This window comes from Sinohyriopsis cumingii, chromosome 5, assembly GCF_028554795.1.
Source record: "Sinohyriopsis cumingii isolate HCF-2022 chromosome 5, ASM2855479v2, whole genome shotgun sequence".
In the NCBI taxonomy this organism is placed as follows: domain Eukaryota; kingdom Metazoa; phylum Mollusca; class Bivalvia; order Unionida; family Unionidae; genus Sinohyriopsis; species Sinohyriopsis cumingii.
The window spans coordinates 92223648-92246386 of record NC_142965.1 but is presented as its reverse complement, the minus strand read 5'-3'; the positions used below and the strand labels follow the sequence as shown (position 1 = coordinate 92246386).

Sequence of the window (22739 nt, the reverse complement as noted above, 5' to 3'; positions counted from 1 at the left end):
ACCTCAACCTCCACCTCAACCTCCACCTCAACCTCTACCTACTGTCATTGGCCCTGTTGATGAAGAACATGTTACTTTTACAGAAAAAAATTACTGATGAAGGTATGCAGGTAATTAAAAAAAAATTTAATTAATAACTAATGACGATATTATTAATTTTGGTGTGTTTGCTACTTCAAGTTTCCCATACAGATATAATTATTTAAAACCTGAATATGTTAAAAACGTTAATCGTAAAACATGGATTGATTGGGTGTATAAAATAAACCGGGGTATTAGCCGGATAACTAAAGATAATATTTATGATATTTTTAATAAAGGAGTGTTATTACAAGAAAAATTTGAACGAAAAGAAAAGGAAAAAAAGAAAAAGGAAAAGTTGGAAAAAATTAAACAAAACAGAGGAAAAATGGCACAAGAAGAGGAGGAAATGACACAAGGAATAAGTAAATTAATACAAAAAAGTAAGAAGGAACTAAAAAGTGATCAAAAACAGCTAGAAAAGCAAGAACCTTCATATCAACTTCCTCCACCTTTGCAAACACAGCAACCTCTTCCACAGCAACAAAATACTCGACCACAGTCTCCAGGAGATGATACACCTGGTGCTACTGGTAGTGGTTTGGGAAATGGTTTTATTGCCTGTCCTGATAATATCCTCAATGACATATCACGGTTAGAAGTTCTCATAAGGGGAAAACGTGCCCGAAATAATCCACCAGAAATAATTAATGAAGCAGCTGATATTTGTCGGCTATTATTTCAAGATGGTATCATGGATATCAATATTTACCGAGAATTTATCGATGAACTTGTTGATGATTACAGTGACTAGTTGTTACCATGATTAGATAAATGGCAATTAAAATAAGATGATTGTACACAATAATGATCGTAAATCTGTACCTGTCAGAGTAGTGAACTCACGATTACCAGTCTACGAGGTCTTTTACGGAGATGGACTTGGTGATGTTGTACGGGGATTATTTACAAGGATGGCCCCAAAAGCAGCGCCTATTGCAAAACAATTATCGATGAAGGCTATTGATACTGTTCGTGACAAAAATTGTTAATGTTGCTGGTAAGGCTTTCTCAGCAACCAAAGATAGACAAACACGAGTAATAAGACGAAAGTCACAACCAGTAAAATTACCAAGTACTGAAATTATGCCCGCAGACGTCAGTAAAATAATAAATCAAGCTGCAAATCAGAGACTAGCAGCACCAGCAGATCAAGGGCTCGGTGAACCAAGGAATAATATTTCAAGTTTAATATCAGGAAGCGGAATTTCCCGAACACGATGATTCTCGTGTTAGACGAAAATAATTATAATAAAATGTTCAAACGCGTATCCGACGAAGCATTTGATATGGAAGAACCTGTCCGTAACGATGAATCGGTACGTGATTATCAATTTTATTCCCATGATGCACGATTACCAGATCAACGTGGAAGAATTGAACTACAAGTTCATGACACAAGTAGATATTTTCTACCCGCTGATGCTTTTATTGAGGTAGAAGATGAAATTATAAAAACGGATGATACTGAATTCGCAGATGCAGTACAAGCTGGTTTTGTCAACAACGGTATTATGGTATTGTTTGATAGCGCCACCTATATGATATATGGAAAAAATATCGAGACGATACAGAAAGATGTCGACGTTGCTATAACAATAATAGGGTTGGCAAGATACTCTGATGATTATACAACATCAGCAGGTCCCACGATGATGTTTGTAAAAGATAATTCTAATCATCCAGATGATAATCCGTATAATATACGACGACCAAGAACTTTTGCAGGAAACGATAACGCTGATGTGGCGCCAGTAGTTCATGGTTCTAATCCAAATTTCAACTTGGGATTTGCAACACGCCGATCAATGTTGAATACAGGGAGGCGAAATTTTTCGTGTGCTATTCCACTATCGCACATCTTCGGATTTTGTAGAAATGTTAGAAAAGTTATCTTTAGAGTTAGACACACGGTTGCTGTCGTGAGAAAGTTTACCGAGACGATGCTCTCTGGAGACCTGCTGGTGATGCTGGTAAAGTAGTACTAACAAAACTATCGTTGTGGATGCCGGTAATGACTCCAACGATCGCAGAAGAACAAACATTGCTTTCTTTCATGGATACAGGTGGTAAGTCTCTGTTGTCGTGGTTAACAACAACCAAGGATAGTATGCAAACTAATACTAACCAGTTTACATGGCATGTTGCATCACAGCAAAGTGTTTCTGCACCGCGACATATTTTTATTGCGCTGCAAAATTATAATCGGTTGAATAGTCAGGAACGTTCACATATGATATTTGACCAACTAGATGTTAGAGAGGTTTCGATAAACGGACAACAAGAACCAATGGAAAATATACTAGTAAATTATGAAAAAAATTATATAGCACATGTTTGATGACATTCATGGGGCGTGATCAAAATGTAGATACTGGGTTGCAAATATCACAACATGATTTTAGAACTCGGTATCCGATCTATTATTTTTCGCTGGAGCATCTTGATTTATTGAAGCAATCTGTTGTAGATATACACTTTAAAGCCAGCGTGAATGCAGGTGGTGTTAATTACAGAGCAATCGCGGTTATACTCAGTGACAAAACAATGTTACTTGAAGGTGGTAGTGGTCGAATGAGAATCGTTGATGCACCAGTGGAAAATCTATAATCATTATTTGGAACGTGGCAAGTATTTATCATAAAATGGCATGCAATCATGTTAACGTAACTCTGACTCCCGGTCAGGTGAAAAAACTTCAATCAAATTCAACAAACAAACTGCGGAACAAAAATAACGTTAAAACAAGATCAGATTTCTAGTGGTGGTCCAAATAAACTGTCACTAACCAAGAATCAGATTAAATACTTCAATAAAGCACTGAAATCAAAAACTGGAGTTCAACTTGTTCTTTCTCTGAGCGCCATTAAAGATATGGTTAAAACAGGTGGTACTTTCCCACTTCGTGCAGCAATACCAGCATAAATAGCTGCTGCCGCTCCAGCTGTCGCAAAAGCAGCCGCGTTAGGTGCTGTTGGAACAGCTGCTGGAATGGCTCTAAAGAAAGCAACAGGAAAAGGATATAAAAAAGGGAAGGGGTCTTACATTACCAGCAACTTACCTGGGGAGAGGCCTAAGATTACCAGGAACCTATCTAGGAAAAGGTCTGAGGATTCCAGGAACCTAAACTTCACACCGATGTCAAATTTTGATTTACTTGATGCTGCTAAACAACTAAAAATAAAAAAAACTTCAGAGGTGTTTTTATGCGAGATCAATTGCCGAAACAACCAAACGGTGTTGAAACAGGTATTATTAATCTTGACTCGAATTCAGGAACCGGTACTCATTGGGTATCATACGCGGTTGATCCACGTGGAATCGTTTATTTTGATTCATACGGGTTAGCTCCACCGCGTGAGTTTATCAAGTATGTCACGCCTCTTCACACGCTATTTTGGTATTCAACGCTACCCACACAAACAATGACAGATCCGCCAATACGCGGCCGTGAAGTAATTAATGTACTTAACGCTATATCAAAATCATCCAAACCGCCACATAAAGTCGTGCATGATTATACAAGTAACCGCTTCGTTTTAAACAGATCTTAGATCTTATATAATGGTTGATATTTACGGAAGATCTTCTTGTACAGACGTTAAAAAAAAGAAAGATGACATTGATCTGTCGAAGTACGCGACTAAGATGAACTCGCTGATATTATGAATCTTGCTGGAGTTGACCCAGATGAGGTTGTTATTTTTCAGGATCGATATGGTAAACTAAAAACTAGCAATATCAGGTGGAATGATATAGTTCGACGAGTACTCGGTGCGGTCACGGATAACATCCCTGTGTTTACTGACAGCGAAAAAATCAGGGATTCAAGTATATCGTTTGCAACTATCAGAGATGAAATTACAACAAGTGTTGCTAATCGCATGAAAAATACCGGTGACACAATGACGGGAGAACTCAGTATGAACGGGAATAAGATAGTATTTTTAAGAGATCCAACATCCGACGAAGACGCAGCAACAACAAAATATGTTAACGTTAACTACAACACCGTAGATGGTAAATTATCCACGTTGCGGGCTGAGTATGACGTTCACGTAAACGCCTTTATAAATCTCGTAGAAATTTTAGAAAACTTAACTAAACCGCAGATGAATTTTTTGGTAATCAGTTGACCGTTGGCGCAAAACTATCTGATATAAACAAAACGTTAGATACGATCAAACAAACACAGCAAGATATCGTAAGTGGAATTCCAGAAATCGTTAATAAAACTAGTTTGATTAAAATTCCACTCGGAGTAGCTTCCGGGCATATTACCAACATCGTATACACGGTATCATCTGGATTTACAACATGTGAAGCGCAAAATAATATTCTTAAATATACCGCAACAGTCACTGGCATGTACAGGTTGTCTGTGTTCAGTGCTGCAAAATTTGAAATATTTAAAAAGTATCCATGGCAACATTCCACCGATAGGTTTTCCGGGGTTGTGTCTGTTGTATTAAATAAAGGAACCAAAGAAGAAATATTCTGGAAGCAGCTGATGATAAATTAACCGCGGCATCTTACTGGTGATGTTTGGAATTTGTAGCTGGAACACCTCAATTATTTACTACATAAAATAATAATGAGTACCCCAATCGACGATGCATCTCAATACAGGTACAATCAAGCACGTGAATGGCAAGCAAAATTAAAAGATATCGTCGAACAATATACAGAAAAAATAAAAAAATATCGACGACGACTAGTTATCGTCGACGTGATTGTTTATTTAGTATCCGCTGTTGTTGCTGGAACCGGTGTGATATTATCAACAATGACAATGATGGCACCAGTAGCTGTGACAATCTGTATTTCAGCTACAAAAACGATTGCAGGTGTTCTTAATATCATCGCAAAAAAAATATGTACTTGCACGAATGAAAAATTATTCAATTACATGATAAAATTACATACGGCGACAACAGCGTACTCGAAGTTATCTTCGTTGTTATCAGCAAGTCTCAGTGATGGAATTATATCTGATTTCGGGTTTTCAGAGTTGATTAAAATATACAACTGCGCTGGTATTAATGGTACAAATATATTAAATAATGACATCAGTAGAACTACTCCAGCAGATCGTGATAAACACAACCCCGCACAAGACCACGATGATCTCAGTAGGCCCGACTAATCCTGAATTTAGCATCAATTTTCCAACTGCAATTCCAGTAAAAGAAATCGCACTAGCACAATTACGGGTATATCATAGTTGGCCAAATATCAAATCGAAATCATTTAATGGTACACCAGCAAATAATTCACTTGTATTTACTAATAAGAACAAACCCGATGGAACTCCCGATTAGCAGGTTGTTGGAATATCATCTGGTAGTTATCAGATTGAAGAGATCAATGAAGAATTTGCATGTAGAATAAAATCAATAACGGGAAGACAGTCAAAAATATCAATTAACGTTCATGAACCGACTTTATCTGACACGATTGAAATACATTCACCTGATTATACCGTAGATAATTATCAGAGTTCGATCAGAACGGTGTTAGGATGGTCTGAAATCCCACAACCGACACCACCAGAACCAAATAAGTCTGACTATATCACGAACAAGCAATCATATCATGATGTTAATCCCCATACGAATACCATATACCTAGGATAAAAAGCGCAACGTTGGGTAGTAGGTTTATCTTTATCAACAAGGACAGTATTCAGTGGACTTTTATTGCTGAGATAATTCCCATAAAAGAAGGAATAAAGGAAAATTTTATATATATTGAACTAAGTCAAATTATTGAATATCTTAAAGAACTTAATCAAGAACATAAAACACAATTACAGCGACTACGGCAAAGTTTCCAAGAACATATTTTTGATTTGTCCTCACCACGCAGCGAAATCATTAAACACATAGAAATACTAAATCAGCTCGTATCCGACATGGAATATATTAACCAGCGATTAATTCAGGCAACAAATATTGAAAAGTCAGACAACAAACAAGTTTTTAAAAAGTATTCGTTGACAGAAGCTACACTGGTAAATTATAAATTTCCCGGGTATAACGCACCCGAATAAAGAAAATCAGTCAATAATATAATTGATAAATATTTTTCTGAAATACTAGCTGCGTGGAGAAAAACAATACCACCAGCAACTGTTCTTAGATACAACAATTATCCATACGGTGGCGGTAGACATGTATCTCCGGGAATAGTCAATATAACATTGACAATCTCGGTTAATCTCGTTTGTGATGTGATCGATGGCAGCTATCAAATAGACCTTGGAAAATCAAATCAAGCTCAACAAGGATATATCTTATACACGTTCACTTCACAAGTTCCTCCTGGAAGTTTAATCGTGCAAGAACAAACTAATCCTGTTTATCTACGGTGTCATAATAGTGTATTATCACGAATAAATTTCAAACTCACTGACCACCTCGGACACTTTATTGACCTGCATGGGGAAGAATTAATTGTGAATCCATATGTGAAATCGTAATGATTTTTATCGTAATGATCTTTGATCAGAAATATTTTATTTTGTCAGAAATATTTTATTTATTCTGAAATATTTTATTTTTATTTATTTTATCAGAAATATTTTATTATTATTCTGAAACATTTTATTTTATAGAAATATTTTATTTTATTCTCAAATATTTTACTTTTATCAGAAATATTTTATTTCATCAGAAATATTTTATTTATTCTGAAATATTCTTTTTAAATCTGAAATAATTTATTTATCAGAAATTGATGGGTTGTTACATACTCAAAATTATACAAATCAATCAGTTTGTCAATTCTGATGGGTAGTTAGGTGCTCAAAATTATACAAATTGATCAGATTGATAATTCTGATGGGTAGTTAGGTAGTCAAAATTATAAAAATCGATCAGTTTTGCAAAAGATACTGCAAAAAATATCTTATTATTATTTCGAATTTTTTTATTATTCTGAAATATCTAATTATTATTCTGAAATTGATGTGTAGTTAGGTAGTCAGAATTATATAAATCAATCAGTTTGTTAATTCTGATGGGTATTTAGGTACTCAAAATTATACAAATCGATCAGATTTTATGGAAACAATATTCAGAATAAATAAAATATTCAAAAAGATTCAGAATAAATAAAATATTCAGAATAAATAAAATATTCAGAATCAATAAAATATTCAGAATAAATAAAATATTTCAAAATAAAAAGATATTTCAGAATAATAAATTATTTCAGAATAATAATTAAATATTACACGTGCACATGTTCGGTCGTTTCATCAGTAATGAAGTTACATTGGATCGTTTCACGATCTAACATAATTTTTCTTAATTGTTTACACGGGCATTAATGTTTTTGTGCCTGTATTCACGAGATAACTCCAATCTAAGTTTATCTACTGCGGCAGATGGAGGGACGAATTCCTTGACCTGATCGTCTTTTACTGTAGCTAGTGACTGGAACATCGCCGCCTGAATTCGGTTTATAAACCTGTATTCTGACGGCAGTGTATAACCACCATCATTTTTACATTCTTCTAAAAATTCATAATCAGAAATAATTTTTTCAGGATTCATTCCATCAGATAGATTAATACCACCTTTTCCTAATTTTTTAATAGCAACAATTACATCATTGATATTTTCGTGATTCATTATTTAGTATATATATATATATATATATATATATATATATATATATATATATATATATATATATATATATATATATATATATATATATATATATATATATATATATTTATATCTTTAAAAAAGTTGTTAACAATCTGAAGTGTTCGATATATCGTTTCTTCAGCAATAAAAAAAATCCCCATAACCCATAAACTCCTATATTGCCACCGCATTCTAGCAAGTTCAGAGGATACACATAAGGACAATACAACTCTCATATAAACTCCTAGATTGCCACCGCATTCTAGCAAGTTTAGAGGGTACACGAAATACAACCCCCTATGAGAACCCATAACCCATCAAACAACGGTCTAGCAGGTTCAAGAGGGCGTGTTTGGTGAATGACGACACAGACAGCACAACATATAATCCCCATATAAACTCCTAGATTGCCACCGCATTCTAGCAAGCTTAGAGGACACACATAAGGACAATACAACATATAATCCCCACATAAACTCCTAGATTGCCACCGCATTCTTGCAAGTTTAGAGGGTACATGCAATATATACAATATATAACTTATTTCTAAGGACAGCACAAACATATAAATATTAATTCAGGACGGCACAACACGCAGTATTGATAATATTTACATATTTGTAGCATTGTATTTACAAATTTACAGTAGGACAGCACAACATATACGGGGGCCTTCTCTACACTCAACAGATTTTGACACCCACCCACCCCAGTAATCAGCCCATGGGTGATATAAAAACGTATCCACCACTGGTGACGTGGTAGGAGGGTGTTTTTACTGTTGAGTTCCGAAGCTTTAGCGGAGCCCCCAATTAATTATAAAAATTGCAAATAAGCGTAACCACCGACAGTTGTCAGTCACGGGACTCGATCGCCAGACCTCGAGTTTCATAGTGTGAATCGGTGACAGAAATAATTTTTCTTCCCAACACCAAGCATTAGATAACCAGTATTACTAACAAGACCAACTGGTTTTTTAATCTGCAATTTCTAATCATACCATCACGATTTGATTCGTAGTTAGTTATTATAGGATGCTTCACAAATTCTCCGTTCATTATAATAATACTATTTGTTTAAATCATAACTTGTCTGAAAACTTAGATAATCCTCCACAGATTTTATAGCGTTGTTGCTGTTATTTTTTTTATGTCATAATATCTTTTAAGCTCGCGATAGTTTTTTTACCACAACTTGCAAACAACTGTGTTTTCCTCGTATTCCAATACCACATCGCAGACATGGTATTGGTCCTAAGCTTCCACTACGAACGCTCTGTAAGTGTTGTCCGCAGAATTCCTTTTTACAGGATTTATTGCAAGGAGTTAATGAACCCACCATGAGCCATTTGCATCGAGACATTATATACATAGTATTTTAATTTAGACATTTGTTTGAAATATAATATGAACGAATTCGATAGATTATCCAGAATCAAGCCTTGGAAAACAGATAAATTTAATCTCGACAGAATATCTCCTGACCTACCGATGCGAGATCTGGTTGATCCGAAAAATAAAAGTTTGATTAATAAAATTCACGACGCCAAGAAAGAATTTCACGCAGAATGCGCATCTCATGTCTGGTCAACGTTCAAGATTGTACGCACAAAGATATCATCGACGCTACGATGAACGACAAACGAGCGGCAACTATCATTAAATACCTTGATAATCGAAGATATCTTTTCAGAATAAAATTTGTCGTGCTAACAGAAACAGACGATTGGATTATCCGTGACAAATATGATAATATGATCCCGTTCATGCTAATAAAAAAAACTGTCGTACTAAGTAAAGATTCCAAACCAGGAATGTTGACTGGCGTTGACAAACCGTATCATGAGCGAGCGTATCCTGTAATAGCAGTTATTTATGAAATCTATCCGATAAATGAAATACCTAGCGTTGATAATCTGAAGCCGATGAAATTTTCAAAAATAAGCTGTGTAGCTGAACGAGTAAGAGAACATTTTACCGTTTCGACTCGTGGAAACGGTTTAACAGATAAAAGACTTAAAATAATAAACGAGTGGGGAGAAATGGTTAAAGATACCGGGACGTCTATCAAGGATGTCGCCGAGTTAGGAAAACAATAAAAATTCCCAATAACCATAGCAACGATAACAGGAGAAATATTATATGAATCAAAATATAAATCAAATGGAGCTTCGATTGAAATTATTAATCATAACGCGCACGTGTGGACTAGCGCAGTAACAATATTTCCACGAAATCGAACTGCAAAATTTTACCGCGGAGACATATTTGATTTTATTAACGAAATAAGGAAAAACGATCCTGTGTCGGTATGGTTGTTTCAAAGTTCCGAAAATGACGAATATTGTACCGAAGAAAAAAGTAAATTTGATCAGTTTGTAAGACCGAATAGAGTTGCTTATCGAACAGATCTTCTCCACGAGAAAATGAGAAATCTTGCGCTGTGATATACTGATGATACTGACGAACTATTGAGCAGCTGTTTTACTGTTCCGTCAGTTGCGGCTCATTTTGCTAGCAAGAAAATTTCGTGGAAACCAACTAGATTTGATTTTCTCAATGATATAATATCGAGTTGTGTCGAATACGGATATGGTGGACTATGGAATACTAAATGCGATCATAAAGATGTTATTTCGGTTGATATGGTTGCGTGTTATCCGGGAAGCTTTCTCAGATATGGCGATTGTTCTGTATATTTTAAAAGATTCGAAATGACGCGAGTATCGATAAATGGAACATTACCGGATTTTGATTTAACTGGATTTGCCTGTATCGAATCATTCGAGTTTGCTAAAGATCTCCATACGATTTGTTATGTTTGGATCGGTAGGCATTTTTCAGAAAAAACACTGGGTACCAATAGTACTATTACGATATATGCTTGATTGTGCGACATTAATATCGTTGATTGTAAGTGAAGCAATTATATCATATCGGAAACAAACCGAAGTTTGGTTACCACAACAAAAAGAATATTCCGATGATGAAAACCCCAACAAATCTGATTATGAGAAAATAATTACGAAGGATCTTGGCAGAAAAATAATTGGCAAGTTCACCCAAGGAGGATCATATGATCATAAACGACATTGTGCAAGACTGATCATGGACGATGCTGAGTTAGATTTTATAATCGCTGATACAACGAACAGAAATAGGTTTATAAATCCAGAAATAGCTTTCTTACCAAATGGAAATAACTTAGGTACAATTGTGAGCTATATGGACGGTGAGTCACCTCAATAAACTCATTTAAAATCATCAATGTTAGCGTACGTTTCGATAAATTTATTATCGATGATAAATAAGGTTTCTGAGTTTGCTGTCAGAGTCGCTACGGATTCGTTTTATATCAATAAAAAATATTTATGATTGTTAAAAAATTAAATACAGACACTTGTGTATCGTGGGGTTCGTGGAGAATAAAAAAGGAAAATATACTTAATTATTCCGAATCCGCTGATGTTGCGGTTAAAGATATTTATTGTAAAAAATATCAAACATTAAAGCTATCATCTTCACCATCTGTATACGATCCAATAACTAGAAATAAAACGGTTTATCTGAACGGACCTGGAGTTCTGGTAAAACCAGTCGAGCGATCGAACTATTTTAGAATTCAGATATGATCGTGCTAACACCTACACACAGACTCGCTCGAGAGATGAAACAACGAGGAGTACAATCGTGTACTTATCACAGCTTCTTCAGATTAAAGGGTAACGCTTGGACTTCTGATCGAATCGGAGAAAAATACATTCCAAGGATTATGATCTGGGATGAAATATGGACAGTATCATCAGAAACATTAAAAACATTTATTGATTTGTTATTAACAAGAAACACTGCTGTGATAATGTGCGGCGATCATGGTCAACCACCAACTATAGTTGGACCATCTCCACACGATTGGCTGAAAAACTTCGTTGATTACTATGGAGAAATAACTGATGATCATAGAGCACTTGATGCAGAATTAAGAGAATTAAAATAATTAACCAGACTACAACCGAATAAAATTCAGTGTGAAGTAATGCGTAAAATATTTTCAGAAACTTCAATGAACAATTTTTGCAAACGTGGAGACCGAATGATTTAATAGTTGCAAGTAGAAAGATAGTTCGTGATACACTTCAACGCTAGTTGTTTCAGTAACAACGAGAAAAATTTCCAACGTTGCCAGTTCCGTTATGTTATCGACCAGCAGATACGCGACGACAAAATATTGACGTTGATATACCAGGACAGGGGAACAGAATCTTGTACTGAATGATATCGCTGCAGTTGATGTTGATGTTGTTGAGGATGCTCTACGTGCTGATAAATCCCCGTGGACGCTTGGATACGCGATGACGATTCATTCATCTCAAGGATTAACTATTACTGATACAGTTGTTTGGATCGTTGATGATCGTATCGAATGGTCGAACTTAGTTTATCTTGCAGTGTCTCGAGTTAGAAAAATATCTCAACTGCGGAGAATCGTCATGGACTCGTCAGTGATCAATGATGACATCGATAAATATCGAGGCGATATAGTAAGAAAACATATTGGCTCGTTATAAACAAAGTGACAAAAAAAAAATAAACGCGATTTTGATCTCGATGTTCAATTTATCAACACGCTGAAATAACAGCAGAATAATCATTGTGCAAGTTGTAATTGTATAATGTTATGGCGGTATCTGAAAAATGATCCAAGACAATTTACCGTAGATAGAAAATATAACAGTCTTGGTCATACACGAGAAAATACTATGTTGACCTGTCTTGAGTGTAATCGACGTAGAGGTGCTAGTTAAGTGATTTGGGAGGTAATTGTGTGACCTCGGGAATTACTTGTAATTGTTCACGTGTAAATCCACGTTGAGGAGCAGTTGAATCCAGTCTGTAGATTGCGGGTCTACCAGTGGATTTTGTTACGCTAGATATCTTATGAGTCGTAATACTCCAAATAGGATCAGTCGCTCTTTTTCTACCACCTTCAAGTTCACCGGGTTCCTATAAATATCTCACAGTGGTATTACCTAATACTGGCTGCGCTGAAAAATCACGTCGTTGTGTAGGTTTATGGTATTTTTTTTGCAATTGCATTAATGGGTTTCATGTTGGTTGTTCGAGTAATTTCATTATTTAACGCAGCTATCACATTTGGTAATCTTGCAACCCATTCACGAGATCTTTTATCTTGAGTAAATTCTTTCGCGTACTGATATCCAAATAATCGCTCAGCAAGTGTTCGGTTAAATCGTTTAACGAATGCCTCATCACGATGAATTGCAGTATGTCCTCGTCGTATTTTGACATTATGTTGTTTCATCAACGATGATACTGGACCAAGAAATTCCTTGCCAGGATCAACCTGTAACAGCTGTGGCCATCGTAGACCACCTCGTTGATAAATTCGTTCAAACGCAGAAGCTATCTCAGATGCTATTTTAGTTGATAGTGGTTCTGCATCTTTATATCTACTTGCAACATCAGCAACAGTTAGCGCGTACTTGTATGTTATTTGACGTCTTTGGATTTTAACGGTATCATGTTGTAGAAATAATATATCAGCTTGATGAACTTCATTAGGAACACTAACATCAAAATGTGCAAATCGAATTTGCTTAGGTGGCGGTAGATAAAATTTGCCATATTGCCTGTTTGGATAACCACGCTTTAGCAGTAGAATGTTTAACCGCTGCTGCATTAGCGAATTTACTAATTGCTGCTTTACCCCTCCAGTATCCTCTTGGAGAATAATAAATAGATTCCATTTATACATTACCAGCACCTAGCGCTAATTTACCTTTCATTGCGGATCTTACTAACCAGTTAGCTAATGATTCTCTTATATTTTTTTTTATATAGAATTTAGCGCATGAATCAACCTCACATCTGCAATATGTCTGTCTTGTAGGTTTTTGCTTTTATATGCTACATCATGCACATGACACGCTTTATCAATAGCGTTTATTGGTTCCTCGCCTGGGTTTGGTTGATCCTGATTATCAAGTCTGATATCAAGTCAAGTACCAGGACCGCAATAATTATATCCTGGTAGATGCTTTTCTCCTTGGTATTTAGCCCACGGAGTTCCTGGGAACTTTAACATTAATATAGCAATATCACCACCATCTCTTTTAGGTAAAAAAGAAAACTTTTTTCTGTTACATACTGCACATCTTCCACCATATGCTATTTTCGCATTGTTTTTGTAACCGTGGATAGATCATTAGTTAGGGTTTTAGTTCTACAGCGTAAACAATATAGATTTATGTATTTATATAATATGGATATAATTGATTTCTCAGCGACTCGAAAACGAGAACCTGTCAAACATCATCCTGCGTTACCGAACTCGATTAGGATGATAATAATAGGACCATCTGGAAGTGGAAAGACACAGTTGTTACTTAATCTTATAATGAGATGGCTAAAATGGGATAAGTTGTATTTGGTAGCCCGGTCTGTAGATGATCAACGATGTTATGATGTACTTAAAGATTTTAATGAAAACGCAAAATTGTTAAATGAGCATGGTGATGATGTTATCGAATTTATCACCGATATTAATGAAGCACCGTCCCTCGATTCTATTGATGGATTTATTAATAATTTAGTTGTATATGATGATGTGATGCTGGACAAACAATCAAATCCTGCTAGGATTTTTTCTCGAGGTAGACATAAAAACACTGATGTGATTTATGTTACTCAGCAATACACACAAATACCAAAGGTGATCAGAGACAACTGTAATATTTTAGTTCTGTTTAATGGAGTTGATACACATACGTTGCGAAATATTCATCAAACTTGGTGCAGCGGTGACATGGATATAAATAAATTTAGAAACTTTTTTTTCACAAGCGCAAGCTACTCCGCATGGATTTATAACAATAAATTTACATGATCCTCGAACACGATATCGTGTAGGTCTCGATAAAATATTTCGATAAATTAATAGCAGCAGGAAAGGCGCGACCTCATATATATAAACAAAGTACATACGAATAAAAAAAAACAATAACCTCTAAGATGTTTGTGACCTTACTTTTTTTCGTATGATGTTTTGTTTTAAGCAAATTATATTTCAACCAAGTGGTCTGTTCGCCTTTCATGCTGCTCAGCACGCTTTTAGTATTGGCCGTTTAATTTTTTAGTTTAAGGTCTCTTGAGTAATTATCACTTTCTCTTAAAATTCTAGTCATTTACAAACCTTTTATATATCTATCCATTTAAATGTGTATTTTTATATATGTATACGCCTGTCTTTTGCGCTTCCAGCTATATCATCAATCTGACTCTTCGTTTCGTTTGCATATCTTCCCATATGTACCCTCGCTTATATTTGTATCATAACTGATCATGAAATACTGTTTTAAGTTGCAAACAAAAATACCAAGCGGATGAAATTTCCATCATTGTAAGATAACTATAATACATTTTCCTTGAAATACACATACTTTATTTTACTTTTCTGTTTTAATACTTGAGGTGTGACATTGTAATGTTCCATTCTGGGGCATGCTTGAATCCCCGAGAGACAATTAAAATTTTCCAGGCAGCGTACCTGAGGCAAGCTGACGTTTATCAAATTTTTGAAGCCCTGCAGACTGACTCTCAACTTAAAGGATGTAAATGCGAAAGATCATCGCGATATTCCTGTTTCAGGTGTTCTTGAAGTGAAGTAATTAGCAAATCTGGTGTATAGTAGGATTAGATATGTATTTCAAATGTCACAGTGAAGTAAAGTTTTCAATGAGCATTGAAACGGAAAGAAGATTAGATGCAGATTAAAGCAATTACCGCTAATCTAAAGTTAAAAAGCCCTTTTTACCAATTTAACAGATCCGGCGCAGACACTTCAGTTAATAGAATGTTTGTAAAAGGTGGTTTATACTGAGAAACGCAAGATACCTATAACTTAACAAATTTATATATATATATATATATATATATATATATATATATATATATATATATATATATATATATATATATATATATATATATAACACAGTTAGGTCCTTAAAATGAAAGCAAAACGCCACAGCATTACAGAAATAGAAAAAAGAGAACATACATTTTTAGAGGAAAACAATTGTGGATACTACAGATAAGTGGCTTAATTTATTTGGAGAACATTTAGAGACAATCGAATAGAGGGTATACAGTGAGCTGGAGGCTTTACATTGAGACATGGATGGATAGAAGAAATTATGGAAGACTATAATATTTTGCAACAGCAGTTATACCAGTTAAAGAGAGTCCTGAATTATCAGCTCCGACAAAATAGCCAAACACTTATAATAGTAGTACAATACAATACTTTTGGATACATATTTCTTTTTTAAACAGCGTAATCTTTACTAATTCTAGTAACCATACAGGGCTGTAAAAGAAGAATAATTTAGCAAACATAATAAAACCAAAGAGAGCAAAAATATAAAAATGTGTGGCAAGGCATAATATAATCTAGTGAACTTGCAAATGGTATGCGTTATCTTTGAAAGATGGCATCAAAACGTTAGATTAATTTTTCAAAAGGTATCGGTTAAGCTTGAGGAATATGAGTATCCAGTTGAGAATATTTATAAAACATGATTAGCATACTGAGGGACAATGTAATATCGATCAATTCCATAAAAAGATGAAACGAAAGAGAAAACATTTAATTTCAAGCATCGTATTACAACGAATTTAAATTCGTCATTCAAAACTGATTCGTAGCAATAAGTTCTAACATTGACGGAGGTCAAACCGAAATTCCAAATTGACATAACAACGGAAATGGGTGTAAACAATATTAGAATTAGAATACTGAATAAGGAAATCGATAAATTCAAAAAAAAATATTTTAAAAAAAGAAAAATAGAAATGGATACCTCTGGCCGTTAAGAAGTTTATGTTATAAACGTGTGAGTTCAGGTAATCTAAATTTCACTTTTTGTAAAAAAAAGAATACTTATTATGTATTAGTATTAAATGGCAGGTCAGCACAGGTATGGCGATATGGTACATCTATTCAGAAAACAGAGGATTCAAATAATATGGGGTTAAACAATTAATGCTTTGAAAGAGCTTTTGAGCAAATTAAATTTTGAATTAATTACCCAACGACATTATCTGAGTTATGCAGCCTCAGTATTCCAGTTAGTAATACAAAGCAAGGGCGCCTTACCTTGTCCATTTTCTTCCACTGTCCGTCGCTCTCCTACTTCGGTGCGTTTCTCTTTTTTCTTGAACTGCCAAATTTTCGCCTTTATAAACACTTTAAATTTAGTTTACATATGACTCGCTACTTTAAATGTTTTTTATAACTGTTTTTCAAAAATTCAAACACATAGTTAATTAAATGCCAATAACATCCGATTTATATCCATACAAGTAATTGGTATATGTCTCACCCTAACGTAACTATGGTCTGAAAGTATATCAAACATGGAATCATAACCCCATCAAGGTCCACTAACCTCAAAGATGGCTAACTATATTTTAATTCGGTAACATTTAGTTATATGTATCAAAATCTAAATATTTCGAGCGTATTGCAGATTGTCTTTATATTTTTTAAAAAAATGCAAAAAAAATTACAAAAACAAAACAGATTACAAACCTTTCCGTTGCATAACGATCATTCGAAACGCCTCTATTACAACAATGGCGGGTAAAACAAGTCACATTTCCCAGCTGGAAAATCATAAAAGTTTCAACCATTCCATTACAATCTGTTTTGGGACAAACATGTTCTCTATTAAATTGCCATTTTGTCTGAGATCGCAATGTTTGCACGTGACAACATATTTTTAATCATTAAGCTAATCATTTGAATAAAACAACGGAATATGAACCAACATACACCACCCAAATTAGGATGGTTAAACATTTGAAAGTAGCATAATGCCTAATTTTGGGAAATCATAATCACTATGTGAGATGTTGTGAACAGCCGATTCTAGCAGTGTGTATAATGCCATCGTCCTCTCATCTTAAAGGATGTCACGCGTCTTTAAACATGGATGATCTGTCAGTCATTGTGTTGACAATTGTGTATTCGGCCCTCGGCTGTCAAATCATGGGAAACAACTCCAGCTGCAGCATATAAGATAACAAACATGATAATAATATAAATAATAATAATAATAATAATAATAATAATAATAATAATAATAATAATAATGATTATTATTATTATTATTATTATTATTATTATTATTATTATTATTACTGGACTAGCTTAGAGAAAATCCGTTGTAAGCTCTGGCTTAATTGTTTGATTTTCTATGATTTTGTATTTGGCTGAACCTAATGTCCTATATTGGTTTATATGCCAATAGATCGAACCAATTAAACATAGTAAAGACATGTGTATATAAAGTACATAATTATACTATCCCTGATTATCTTTTAGTGACACGTTTATGTTTATTATGTAAAATTTACTAAATTATTATTGTTATTATTATTATTATTATTATTATTATTATTGTTATTATTATTATTATTATTATTATTGTTATTATTATTATTATTATTATTATTATTATTATTATTATTATTTTGTTTTTGTTTTTCAGATGAGGCAATTGATCAGATTCCTCACACGGAATGGTATAGCGTAAGTTTTCATATACTTTTTAATTTTAAATTTGAATCTCAAAAACCGAATATGAAATCGGTACATTTATACTAACTTAGCACACAGACGAAATCAACTAAAATAGAATATTGGCAAAATATGGTGACAACTTTAACAGGATTCCTATGTGCAATTATCTAACTTTTAATTTCCCTAAGCTAGTTTAAGGTTTTCAGTTCGTTATATGGAACAATATTCGTCATATGCAATTAAAGTGGAAAGCAAAAATTGTCATTTGTCCACGTTAGAATTGGTATTTGTTATTCAAAGGACAGTTATATGGGTAATTTCTTTGTGATTTGTTTTCAATGTGTACTTTATATTTGTTTTCTAGTTTATCCATGCGTATGCTAATTCATGAAACTTTAAAAGCATAATATTTATATTTTACCTAGAAGGGGCGTTCTTATTTTGATGCACACTTAATCTGCGGTTGATTGTTCATGTCATATATCATAGTTTCTGAAAGGCTAGATCTAGTTAAGCGATGTAACTCATTTTAAACTGCGACTTATTGTTGTTTGTTTGTTTTTGTGTTTGTTTGTATGATCATTTCGAGGAACATAACAGTGTTTGATTTTTAGAATCAACAGATTTCAAACTAAATCAAATGTAAGACGGAACGAAACGTGAAACAGGTTTGTCTGGTTGAAACATGATTCTAGCCCTCCAATAGAAGTGATGCGTTCCTCGAAAGTAACACACAAATACAAAAGTCATAATTTGAAGTAAATTTTTATTTTTTTAAATTAAGTTACAGTCATATATTCTCAAGAATTGTATTAAACACTCTTGATGGTTCAAATGGGTCCTTTGTGGTCTTTTGTGAAGGGGTTAGAAAGGGAGATAAGCCACAATATTACCCGCACCTGCTAGAGCAGGATTCCAGAAATGCATGTCGAACGTGTTAACACTATTTAGTCCAGGCCTCCATATCAATGGAACACGCGAAAACATTGTTTTTTGTCCAGATATGTACGTACTTTATTTAACAAACTGTAACCATGTCAGATAGACTTTATCAATTCTTTGTACCTATGGAATGCATACCAATGGCAAACGTACAGGTATTATGTAATCACTTGCACAATGGAAACGTGTCAACCATTCAGCTTTATGGTCCTTCATGTACGCCACCGTCACTGCATATCATACACATATAAAATTGTTAGAACTATTAGATTTTCATCAATCTTTTACGATATCGCCATTTTGTATTTAAGCCAAAGGACCGCTCCGGTGGCCTTGTGGTTAGAGGGTCAGCCCAGGATGCGGGAGGTTGCGGGTTCGAACCCAGGCCGAGTCATACGAAGGTCTTATAAAAATGGTACTAACAGATGCATCGCTAGGCACTCAGCATTAACATGTTAGTGTTAGGACTGGTCGGACGGGTATCAGGAGAATGTGACTGGGTGGGACATGATGCTGCATGTCTTCGGCATCTAGCCCCAGTGCTAGATATCACTAAAACTGTCACACTGTAGACATCGTAGTGATATGACTGAAAACTTGTTAAAGCTACGTTAAAAATCCAAATCACACACACATACATTTAAAATAAAAATTATTTTAATGGGTTTGTTGCTAGAAATAATCATTTGATCTTGTGAGAGATATGCTATGCAGATACTATATGCATATGCGGGTTTTCTCTGATCTTGAGAAATACTATATTTTATTTCATTTCAGGATTCTTCTGGCGTTATTTATCATTGTTTCCTTCGAACTTTTCAAACTCCCAGGCAGCAATAAAGACAAAAGGACATTTGTGGATCCTTGGTTCCGTAACATCGTTGATCCAACGCAAAGAGGGTCTGAACAGAAAGCAGAAGTACAACATATTGCCTTCCTTAAAGTCCATAAATCTGGAAGTACAACAGCTCAGAACATGTTCCTTCGATTTGGATTCCACCGTAACTTGACATTCATTCTTCCTCCATTTAAGAATCCATTTAAATATCCTAACATCATTAGCTTAAGAGACAGTCTTAACGAGAACAATACTCTTCCGGCACCTAAGGGGAAAAGCTTTGACTTGTTGTGTAATCATGTTATTTACAACAGAACTGCATTCAAAATGTTTTTGCCAAAAGATACTGTTTATATTGGTATTTTGAGAGAACCTTACGAACAGTTCAAGTCCACACTAAATTATTTGAGACCTGGCTACGTGTTTAAATTGAAGAGTTCCCTTCCGGGGTCGGAATATCTGAAGGACCCCTTGAAATATGAACCAAAAGGCTCAGCTGTTCGGTCTTTTACAAACAACAGAATGGCTGTTGAATTTGGATTGCCAAATGACATAATACAATCACAAGATCTAAAGGAGGTCGCAAATTATATTGCGACCTTAGATAAAGAATTCGCTCTTGTTATTATCACAGAACTCTTTCAAGAATCCATCGTTTTGATGAGGAGAATTTTAAACTGGAGTACAAAAGACGTACTCTATCTCGACAAGAATATTGCCTTGAAAAAGAATGTCTCTAGTTATATGGGACCCTATGACAGGCAATTATATCGAAAATGGGCCAAGATAGACTACGGGCTCTATGACTACTTCTACAAACGATTACGTCAGCAAATTCGGAAACAGGGAGCTGATTTTGATGACGAACTCCTACATTTTAACGAAATCCTTAAAATGGTGTCAGAATTTTGTGCGCAGAGTAAATTAATACGTAATGCCAAATTAGAGGTACATGCAAGTACATGGAGCAAAGCTTTCGATGTTAATCAAGACGACTGTGAGTTACTGAAGAAAGGAGAAATGCAGTTCATTCAAATGATTAGAAAACGCCAATATGGAACAGAGAATATATGAGTTGCACATGAAAATCCTAATATGAGATTTAAAAGAAGGAGACATATGTTTCCCGCAGCTTTGTGGCAGCAGAAACGTGACATTGTCATTGCTGTCGGAATTTCTAAAAGAAGGCTTTAGGATATGCACCTGGGTAACTGCATTGGGAGTTTTTAATGCATGTCCCAGTTTAAACTGGTACACATAGATTAATAAATTCATTAATATGATGACTTTGCACGAATTTTTATATTTCAGTCTTTCATATTGACCTTGTCTATGAAAGCTGTACGACGTTCCGTAAATTGTGCATTGATTTAATTTTATTCCTATTATTATAAGTTGTATGTGTTCATATTTCCGATAGGAATTCAACGAATAATACGCATAAATAGGCAATTTTATTTAGACATGCTATTATCTTTATCGAATACAGCAGATCTATATTTTGTATCTCGGTATTCCATTATCATTTTTGTTATGGTTTTTAGATATCATTCATCTGCCACTGCGGGTATTGTTAATCTGCATATATACTTGCCTTGCAAATTCCAGAAAAATCGAAAATTAAGTCTTCAGCAGCCTACATCTCAATGTATATCATAACATATCGGGTAATGGTTAGGGATTATGGAAAGCATTAGATATTGAAAAGTATGGTACTGGAAACCTCAAACAGTTTATGCGAAAGACAGAAATGTAGGATATTAACATTCTAGGAAAAGACTAGCGCTGTGAAAATCTATCTAGGCCTCACAAGGGAAATTATTCCTCATCTAACTTATGTCCATACATACTAGAATTGATTGATGTCTTCAATTTCGAAAGACGTTTCGGGGACATAAACCAAGATTTGTGCAGTGGAGAATTTATCTTCATAGATGTATTCTAAAATTATGGGACAACTAGATAATATATCCTTCACACACCACGTTAAAATGGTTTAAATCACAATGTTTATTTATAACAGTTGTCATTTCCATTTACTTAATTAAATAGAATTTTAATAGATAATATTTACATATTAGGTAAGGAGTATACAAAATGTTTGTTTAGTTTTCCGACCATTTATTCATTGCTGATATTGTGAAACGTGAAGTTGGTGCGGTTTGAACTACTGCACATAAAACTGGAATGATTTTAACTGCTGCGAGTGAAGTCAGTTAAGAATTTAACGTTGTTTTTTCTGAGATTATCGTGGTATAAACTGTCAGTTGCCGACTCACAGAGCAAATAACGCCCGAAGGGCGTTATGTAAGCTATGTGAGTCGGCAACGGACAGTTTATACCACGATAAACTCAGAAGAAAAAAAAAGTTAAACTCTTATAATTGAAATTTCAATTATTTATTATCTTATTTTGTTTGCATGATTAAAAAACAGAAATCTTATATGAGCGTAGTAATACATGTTTGGGGTTTTCTGTTACGTAGCTATTTATAGTAGTTGGGATTGTCCTGCTTGATCATAATAAGGTCATCATAATATCAGTCCTTCAACCAATGGAAGCCAAATGTATTCAGTTATGTTTGTGTTTTGAATTATTATAATGTTCTTTTCCTT

General features: G+C 34.5%; 1 protein-coding gene across 1 annotated transcript; it reads left to right on the top strand.

The window, feature by feature from the left end:
* Positions 1-409: 409 nt before the first annotated feature.
* Positions 410-21911, top strand: LOC149799762 (galactose-3-O-sulfotransferase 3-like). Its single transcript, XM_089958271.1, has 3 exons — positions 410-614; positions 18313-18346; positions 20064-21911. Exons 1-3 carry the CDS (start codon positions 410-412, stop codon positions 21196-21198), a joined length of 1374 nt encoding a protein of 457 aa, XP_089814397.1. The 3' UTR covers positions 21199-21911.
* The last annotated feature ends 828 nt before the right edge of the window (positions 21912-22739 follow it).